We start from the raw sequence: 9,697 nt of genomic DNA, 5'->3' as shown, positions 1-9,697 counted from the left end.
GGGGGGGGGGGGGGGGAGGAAGAGGAGGGAGGGCTTTCTTAAAGAGCATTGGAAAAGATTATTAGGGAACTATGTTGTATGTGACATTGAAACATGATGTTTTTCTGTAGCTTTATTGCTATATAGCTATATATTCACTTAGTACACTTTCTATATGGCAAGCACTGAGCTGTTTTTTGTATGCACATGAGAAGCAAGTGGCAAGGTCGAGGTTCCCAGTTTGCAAACCAGCTCTTGCATTAACCAGCTGCTTGACCTTGGCAAGTCCCAAGATGGCAAATAGATTTCATCTTGCCTACCACCTCCTATAAGTTGGCAGTGACTTCCTGGAGCACTGCTTTTGGTCTCAGGAGGAAGGAGCATCCAGTGCAGTGGCTGGGGATGCAGACAAAGGAGCGGAACTACAGACCATTGCACTGGCCCTGACCATCTGAGCCTAGTGTCTTTTCTTGAGGAGGGAAAATGGGAAGTGGTTACATTCAAGGTATCAAATCAAGGTACCTAGTCTCTAGCTCCTGTGCTAGTCTGTAATCCTGTGTCCCATACTCTCCTCCAGGCCCCTCAGGACAGAGTCCTCTGCTGAAAGCCCTCAGTGGGAATTACTCAGCTCCCCTGATTGTCACCAGCTCAAGCAACACTGTGTACCTGCGCTGGTCATCTGACCACGCTTATAACCGGAAGGGCTTTAAGATTCGGTATTCAGGTGAGTAAAATGCAAGGACTCATGAGAAGGGCCACAACCCCGATCCCCTGAAGTTGTCCACCCAAAACACCCCAGTAAGCCATAGACCCCATCCCCTTCAATGGCAGAGATGCTACAAGGGGACTGGCAGCCTGTCTCCCCTGAACCTCTCCCACTACAGCTGCACGAGTGTCCCTCACAGTCTCCACCTCCCCTCTTCTGCTCTTTTCCCCACTTTAAGCTCTTCCCTCACGTCTTTTCACACTGCCAGCCTATTGTGTCTTTTGGATAAGTTTATTATATATCATCTGATAATGGATATTATAGGGATATATAGGGATAGGGATCCTATCCCTAACACTGTTGAAACATTAATAAAAGTCCCTAAAAACTGAGAAACCTTAAGATGTGGGTCTCCAGGTGGGAAATGTTAGACAGGCAGGAAAGGATGGCCTATATTTTAAGTCTAGGAGCCTTCGTCCGGCTCTGCCAGCCATAATCACAGGCTGGGGCAGATCAGGGGCCAAGCCAGGCAGACGGCTGACCAGGGCCGCAATCTACAACGGAGCACATAAATAGCCCTGGAAATGTAATGAAATGGAGAAAATGGAATTTATCCAAACTCTTACCATGGGTATTACTGTCTGCGGTTAGAAAGAACACTTGATAAGCAGCCTGATGCCCATTTCGAAGGGGTGCGGGTCCATGAGCTTCTGGCTGGGCCCTGCCAGCCTGGAGGCAGAAATAAATCATTTGAGACCATGAGGAGTTCCACGGGTGTGGCTTCTTGGAAGAGCAAACCAGAGGAGGTTGAGGAGAGCCTGGAAGGAGAAAGTTCTTTACTGCCTCAGGGTCCATTTTCTCTGACAACTGAACCCTAAATTCCTTTCCAGCCACACACACAGGAGGAAGGGGGGGCTTCCTGACCCCCAGGGCCAGTGACCAGCCCTGTCACAAAGCAGCCTAATGATACCTAGACAAGTCACTGAACCTCTTCAGGCTTCAGTTTCCTTATGATGACAAAGAAACCTTAAGGTTCCTGTCAGGTGAGGTTCAGGCCACTTCCTGGCGGTTCCCGGCAGCTGCTCACACAAAGGAAAATATAGCACATAGTTAGCATTGCACTGTGATGGTTCCTGACCTAGGAACTAAATGCCATTAAGGAGCTGTCCTTTTCCTTGATGTTTTTAAAGACCAATCAAGGGGCGCCTGGGTGGCTTAGTCGGTTAAGCGTCCGACTTTCGCTTAGGTCATGATCTCGCGGTTTGTGGGTTCGAGCCCTGCGTTGGGCTCTGTGCTGACTGCCAGCTCGGAGCCTGGAGCCTGTTTCAATCTGTGACTCCCTCTCTCTCTGACCCTCCCCTGCTCATGCTGTCTCCCTCTCTCTCTCTCCTAGAAATAAATAAAACATTTAAAAAAATGTTTTAAAGACCAATCAAATATTTGGTCACAGTGAGTCAGTGCCCTGAGGCTGGGATTTTTTACTATTTTCTTCACAGTGGTGTTCCCTGCACTTAGAACATCACCTGGCACGTAATAGGCGTTCCAGGTCTACTTGTCAAATAAGTGAATGAAATCAGGTGAAGCCATGAAGGGGCTTCACTAAAGGGGAAATAAGACCATGGATTTTGTGTCCTGGATTTCCAGGGCTCCCTCTCCCCCTACCCTGCACAACAGGACAGAGAAGGATCATTTATTGAGCACCAAGTGCCTTGCAGTGGGCTGGGGCCTTTACAAACACAAACCCGTTTGCTTTGTCCAAAAACCTATGAGGCAGGCATCTCAAATCCCAATACACAGGTGAGGAAAGTGAAACTCAAAGAGCTTCCGTGAGATGTCCCAAGTCACAGAGCTAGAAGGTCAGATACAAGACTCCAGAGTCCACGCCCCCTGCAGTCACACTCTTCTGGAACCAACCCCACTGGAGTCTATTTCCTGCGCATCTTTGGGAGCTGACAGGATTCAAGAGCCTGAGCTCAGCTGCAAGATCAGTACTGCCTCTGGGCCACAAAGCGGACCCAGGGATTCTTGGTTTTTTCTCTTCTTTTCTTTTCTTTGGCTTTACTACACGGAAATTGGCCATTTCTCAATATCAACCACTCAGACCTTCTTAAATAGCAGTGGACCTGGGAGTGGCAGAGACAAGGAAATTGATGGGGGAAGGAGAGAGTGGAACAAAAAGGGTGGCACGTGCAGAAACGAGCACATCTGTCTTCTGCTTGCATGTGGTCCCCTGAGCCTCTTCTTGTTTTTCAGCTCCCTACTGCAGCCTGCCCAGAGCTCCACTCCATGGCTTCCTTCTGGGCCAGACCAGCACCCAGCCTGGAGGCTCCATCCACTTTGGGTGCAACGCCGGCTACCGCTTGGTGGGACATAGCATGGCCATTTGTACCCGGCATCTCCAGGGCTACTACCTGTGGAGTGAAGCCATTCCTCTCTGTCAAGGTGAGGAGCATGTGGAAAGGGGATGACCGGTGGCTCTGATCCTACTCACATCTTGGGTTTGTCCCAGTACCAATCACTTCCAAATGTGGGTTTCCTCGTTGGTAATTCATTCATTCAGCAAACATACATTGAGGGTCCATAATATCTTGAGCCCTGGGGATATCCATATGCATAAAACAGTCTTAGGGTTTTCAGAGCAATGAGGGAGATGGATATGTAGCCACATAAATGTAAAATGGCAGGGGAAGGAAGAGCTGTTATCAGGAGTACAAACAGAGTTGTGGGAGACCAGAGGTAAGATGGGACCTACCTCCTTCTAGACAGCTAGGGAGGACCCCCAGAAGAGAGGATGCTTGGGCTTGGGCTCCTAGAGCCGTTGGGGTTTGAGGCCAGGCATTAGCAAGGAAAACATTCGAGGCAAGAGCATTTGCAAAACCAGGAATTGGAGAGAGATCAATCATAAGATATGTAGAGCAACTGGGGCTGCCTGAAGCAGTAGGGCAGAGGAGGTGAGGGGCAGAGGGGAACAGGGTGAAGAGAGACCATCACCATACTCATGTCAGCAGTCAAGCCCATGATATGTACCAGGTAGTCTGCATGCATTGGCTTTCATAAGCGATGGGATTTGTTTTCCCTTAAAGCAATATAATTCAGACTAGAGATCTGCAGGAAGTGGCATCGGGGTGGCAGGGGGGAGGACTCTGGATAATGCAAAGGGTTACTGGAGGGGAGGTGAGTGGAGGGGTGGGCTAAAAGGGTAATGGGAATGAAGGAGGGCACTTGTGATGAGCACTGGGTGTTGCCTGCAAGCAATGAATTACTAAATCTATACCTGCAATTAATATTGCATTACGTATCTGAAGAACTGGAATTTAAATAAAAACTTGGGAGAAAAAAAAATGACCTATAATCCCATCAGCTGAGATCACTGTGTAACATTTCAGCACATTTCCTTTGATCTTTAATATGTTGTTTACAAAAATGGCATCCTCAGTGCACATAGCTCTTGATATTTCCTTAGCATCTGTCACATAATTAAATACACTTCCTCATCATTATTTCCCACGGTTGTGTAGCATCACAGAAAAACTGTCATTTATTTAAGTATCATCCTAGTGCTGGTCATTTGAATTTCTGTATTTTTTGCTACTGTGAACGGTGCTGCTGTTAAAATCCTTAGAATTCCATCGTTATGAGCATCCATATTTATTTCTTAAAATAAATTCCCAGAAATGAGATTGTTGAACCGTAACCTGTGCAGAATCTGCAGCTCTTGACATTTACTGCTCTCCAGAACGTTTGTCTTCACTTACACTTTCACCAGCATGGGAAAGTTGTCTTTTCTGCCACGGTCTCAATATTATGTACTGCCATAAAAAAAAAAATAAAAAAAGAAAGAAAGGAATAACTTTGTCCATCATACCAACAAAAAGAGGAAATCACATTTGGTTTTCTTGTGCTTTGGTTCCTAGTAATTTTGTTCCTAGACGTACTTTTAAGGGACACCCGGGGCGCCTGGGTGGCTTAGTCGGTTAAGCGTCCGACTTTCGCTTAGGTCATGATCTCGCGGTTCGTGGGTTCGAGCCCCGCGTCGGGCTCTGTGCTGACTGCCAGCTCGGAGCCTGAAGCCTATTTCAGTCTGTGACTCCCTCTCTCTCTGACCCTCCCCTGCTCACGCTGTCTCTCTCTCTCTCTCTCTCTCTAGAAATAAATAAAACATTAAAAAAAATTTAAAAAAAAAAAAAAAATTAAGGGACACCCTTGCCTGTGTCTGAGCTTTCTCTGACCCTCTTGCCTGTGCCTGAGCTTTCTCAGACAGTGTGTTCCCAGAGAATGGACTGTCCACTAATGGCAAATATCATTTGGCTCTGGTCTCCGTGCCTCTAACAGACAGGCATTTCTTCTGAAGCTCCCGTTGGAAACTACCATGCCTCTCATATCTGTTTTCTTTTACCACTTCCCAAAATTAAACCTCCCTAGGCTTCTGTGTACTCATCCCCATACTACTTTGTACCCAGCATCATCCCCAAGCTTCCCACTGATGCCCTTCCACTCAGCCATTCCCCCTGAGCTCTCTGGAATCCTGGTTCCATGACCAACCAGCAAATACCTTTGGCCACTACCCAGAAGGCTGTCTTGGCTCCATCCCCTCACAGAGACTAGTTCCCCTCTGAGAACACAGATTCAGGGGCCCTTTCAAGTACAGGGTGTTAATCCCCCATTTCCCACATAGCCCAGGACGAGGAAAGGCCTGGAATTCTTCCAATTCTGTACTGCTTCTTCCAAACCATGACTTTCCACCAACAAATATATCTCATTAGAAATCCTATGCCTTCTAACTAGCTTTCTCTCTCCTCCTCCAGCCCATTTTTTCACTACATAGTCTCTCCCTCAGAGATCTTATTCCACCACCAGCTTCCAATACGTGGCAATTCTGTCCCTTCCTCTTCTACCCACAGGAAGTGTTCCTCTTACCTCAGAGCTTGGGGACTGTGTTTTGTCATGAAGATCAAGAGACAGGATTTTACTATGAGAGACTCTTGAATGCTGAGAAACAAACTGAGGACTGATGGATGTGGGGGGGAGGGGGGAGATGGGCATGGAGGAGGGCACTTGTGGGGATGAGCACTGCGTGTTATATGGAAACCAATTTGACAATAAACTATTTGTAAAAAAAATAATAATAAAATAAAAACAATCTTACAAAAAGAGAGAGAGAGAGAGAGAGAGGATTTTACTATCTCAGGCTAGGAAGTTATCCTCTGTTGTCTTAGTTATCCACAAGGGAAGAGCCAGACCACGAGCAGTGAGAAACAGCCACCATCCACTTCCTTCACCTGCTGTCTCCAGATTGACTAATCCTCATGCAAAATATCAGTGGGGATCTAAGTCTTTTTTCACAAAAGTTCAAGGAACCAGGGCAGTTAGTTGATCACAATTTGACTAACCTAGTACCACCAAAGGAGTTTAAAGTTAAAGATTTTAAAGTCTTGCTGTTTAGGCATTGAAAGAGCATTAGGGCTCCTGGGCAGCTGAGTCAGTTAAGCATCTGACTCTTAATTTTGGCTCAGGTCATGATCTCACAGTTTGTGAGTTCGAGCCCTACATTGGGCTCTGGGTTGACAGAGAGGGGTCTGCTAGGGATTCTGTCTCTCCTCCTCTCTCTGCCCCTCCCCCATTCCCTCTCTCTCTGTCTCTCTTTCTCTCTCTCTCTGTCTCTCAAAATAAATAAACTCAATAAAAGAGAGCATCATATTCTAATGTTCCTTAATTCTTAATTCTCATTCCTCATGTTCTCCTCAGCTCCTCCTTATATACTCATTCCTTCTGTTTTCCATTCTTTAAAGACTCCATCTTGATATCCCAATCACCCTCCCTCTGGACAGTCCATCCTTCCCCATATCATAGTGAAGCCCTGGCCCTGTACCTCTTCTTGGCCTAGTAGCACCGAGTATCACTGTTGGCAAATGTGGATGGGACCTTCCTCTGCTTAACCTTTCCTGGGTCTGAATGAGGGAGGNAACAACAATGGGTGGGTACTCTGATTAAATCCCCTCCATCTGTACTAATTCCTGAACTATCAAAAGGCAAATATAGTTTATAAGTGTTAACTTCTTTCAAAGACCACACAAGCTACTCCTACCTAAGTAATATGTGTTCCTCCAATAAACATAGTTTGACCCTACTCCTTTATAAAATAATGACCACAGCCATGTTGCCACACACCTTTGTCTCCTGAGCCATCACCTTGAAATTCCTTTCTTTGTCCTCTTGTGTTAGCACTATCATTTTTTATACCCCATATCTTACCCCTTCTTGATTTTCACTCTCTTTTTGATGGAGTGTAGCCTTAAGTAAATCCCTCATAAAGCGTTCTTGAGAAGGAAATTCTGAGTCTTTAAATGTCTGAAAATATCTTTATTTTTGCCCTCACATAGGTGTGGTTGACCTATCACATAGGTTGACCTGTCACATAGGTTGATCAGGTAAAATTTTAGGTTCCAAATCACTTCCTTCAGAAATGTGTTCCATTATCTATGGACATCTATTGCTGCTGATGGGAAGTGTGATGATTTTGATTCTCATTCCTTCTCAGGGATGTCCTATTTTTTTTCTTTCTCTGGGAACTTGGAGGAACCTGTCTTTTGTCTTCTGAAATTCCATGACGATGTATCTAAGAATGGGTCTCTGTGCATCCCTTTGGCTCCCTTTCAATCTGAAGACTTGCATCTTTCCAGCTGTGGGAAATTTTCATCTGTGATAGTTCCACCCCTCTGCTTTCTCTGATCTCTCTTTCTGGAACTCTGAACTGTTAGATGTTGGACCTGCTGCATATTGACCTCCTGTGTTTTCAGTCCCTTTTTCTCATTTTCAGGTTCTGTCTCTTTGGTCCATATTCTGGGAAATTCCCTTTACTTTTAATCTTCAGCCATTCTATTTAATAATACTTATTTTGGCAATCATATTTTTTAATTATTTTTTATTTTAGAAAGAGAGACAGTGCAAGCAAATGGGAGAGGAGCAGAGGGAGACAGAGAGGGAATCTCAAGCAGGCTTCACACTCAACATGGAGCCCAACATGGGGCTCAATCCCACGATTCTGAGACCATGACCTGAGCTGAAATGAAGAGTCATATGCTCAACTGGCTGAGCCACCCAGGTGTCCCAGCAATCACATTTTTAATTTACAAGGGTTTTCTTTGTTCTTTTGTCATCGTTCTTTATTCAAAGCACTCTGTTCTCATTATATGAATACGATATGTCACCTTGACTTTCTCAAGATAGTGCTAATCAAATGTTTAAAGATTATGTATCATCTATTTCCTGAGCTGGGTCTGTTCTTAAAGGAGAACTTTATTTCTTTTCTTTTCTATTTTTAATATTATCTTTATGTCTTTCATACTACTGGTTTTCTTCATATGTATAGTGTTCCTTGATTATTTACATTTTAAAGGAAAGTCTAGATTGATTTTTCCAGGTAGCAGATGGGGGCTACCTTTATTGTGATATCTTTACTAGGTCTCTGACATGAATTAGAAGTTGAACTGAGTATGTAGTAGAGATGAGCAGGTAGAGGCACAGACTTCAGGCTAAGAGCCCTTATATCCTAGAATTGAAAGAACTTTACTTTGGGATGCCAACTCACACCTTAGCTGTCCTAATTCTCTCAAGGGAGTTCCTATTTTTTTTCCTTAAGTAGGAAAGACAACCCTCTCTCCTTTATGTGGAAAACAGATGCTTGAATATCTCTACACTGTATTTTTGGGAAAGCATGGAGGAGAACTGGTCTCACCTGCAGCTCTTAGCTCCACTTCATCTCTCAACACACATCTATCTACAATCCATCTTCCAAAGTTTTTTTTTTTTTGAAGTCTCCTCTGCTGTTGATCCTCCCATTTTGCTTTTTGTTATGAGGCTTTTCTGCTTTACTAGTCTTTACTATAATTTTATTAAGGCCTTGGGGGAGAGAAAAGATTCAAATATGTTCTCAGAATACCATCTTGAATCAGACATGCTCATGATATTTTTTCTCTTTGCTAGCTCTTTCCTGTGGGCTTCCTGAGGCCCCCAAGAATGGAATGGTGTTTGGCAAAGAGTACACAGTGGGGACCAAAGCTGTGTACAGCTGCAGCGAAGGCTACCACCTCCAGGCAGGTGCCGAGGCCACAGCAGAGTGTCTGGAGACAGGCCTTTGGAGCAACCACAATGTCCCCCCACAGTGTGTCCGTGAGTCCTTGGGCAGTGGAGATGGGCGTAAGGAGGGGCTGCGTATGTAGCTGAAGAGATTCCTGCAAGGAGTGAGCTAAAAACCCCATAATGAAAGGGGCGCCTGGGTGGCTCAGTCAGTTAAGCATCCGACTCTCAATTTCAGCTCAGGTCATGATCTCACAGTTCATGAGTTCAAGCCCCACAGTGGGCTCTACGCTGGCAATGCAGAGCCTGCTTGGGATTCTCTTTCTCCGTCTCTCTCTTTCCCTCCCTTGCTCGTTCTCTATCTCTCTCTCTCAAAATAAATAAATAAACATTTAAAAACATAATTAGAAAAAAGCAGGTACATGGAAGCTGGGGATTCAGGGAGCAGAGACAGGTGGATAGTGTCATCTACCAAGTTGGGCTTCCATTTGAAATTGCTCTCAAAGCATTAAGAGACCATTGCACCCTAAGATGTTTCCATAAACCATCACCAAATTTAGGAGTAATCTACTCCACTTCCTTTTAGAAGGAAAAACTGCCAGAGTAGTCACACAAATGTCCTTTGATCACAAAATCCTAAAATGACAGAAGTACAGTTCAATTTTAAAGCTGGAGTCACAAACTGGCAGCCTACTGAGCCATATCAAGTCTGAAGATACAAGCTTTTGCACTTTCATTTGCTTTTGTTTCTTTGGCCTGTGGTATACCTTATGGAATTTTTAATTGCTTCCCAACATTTTCAAGTTGGAGGAGTTTACACAAAAATCCATATTCCTAACCTTCTCTTGAAAAATGAAGACCTGACTGAAGAGAACTTACAAGAGAACTTACATATAACAGTCTATATTGACTGAATACCACTTCCACCCACCACAC

At 44.8% G+C, this 9,697-nt stretch overlaps 1 protein-coding gene across 1 annotated transcript in view; it reads left to right on the top strand.

Annotated features, from left to right (window-relative positions):
- Positions 1-9,697, top strand: part of CSMD2 (CUB and Sushi multiple domains 2) — a 543,202-nt gene that overhangs the window by 466,741 nt on the left and 66,764 nt on the right. The window contains 3 exon segments of the mRNA XM_077769466.1: positions 557-703; positions 2,939-3,127; positions 8,669-8,854. Coding sequence (XP_077625592.1) covers positions 557-703; positions 2,939-3,127; positions 8,669-8,854 — 522 coding nt within the window.

Source organism: Crocuta crocuta, unplaced genomic scaffold, assembly GCF_008692635.1.
Source record: "Crocuta crocuta isolate KB4526 unplaced genomic scaffold, BGI_CrCroc_1.0 scaffold351, whole genome shotgun sequence".
NCBI lineage: Eukaryota > Metazoa > Chordata > Mammalia > Carnivora > Hyaenidae > Crocuta > Crocuta crocuta.
Note: the sequence above shows the minus strand (reverse complement) of the source record. Positions and strands in the feature narration are given on the sequence as shown.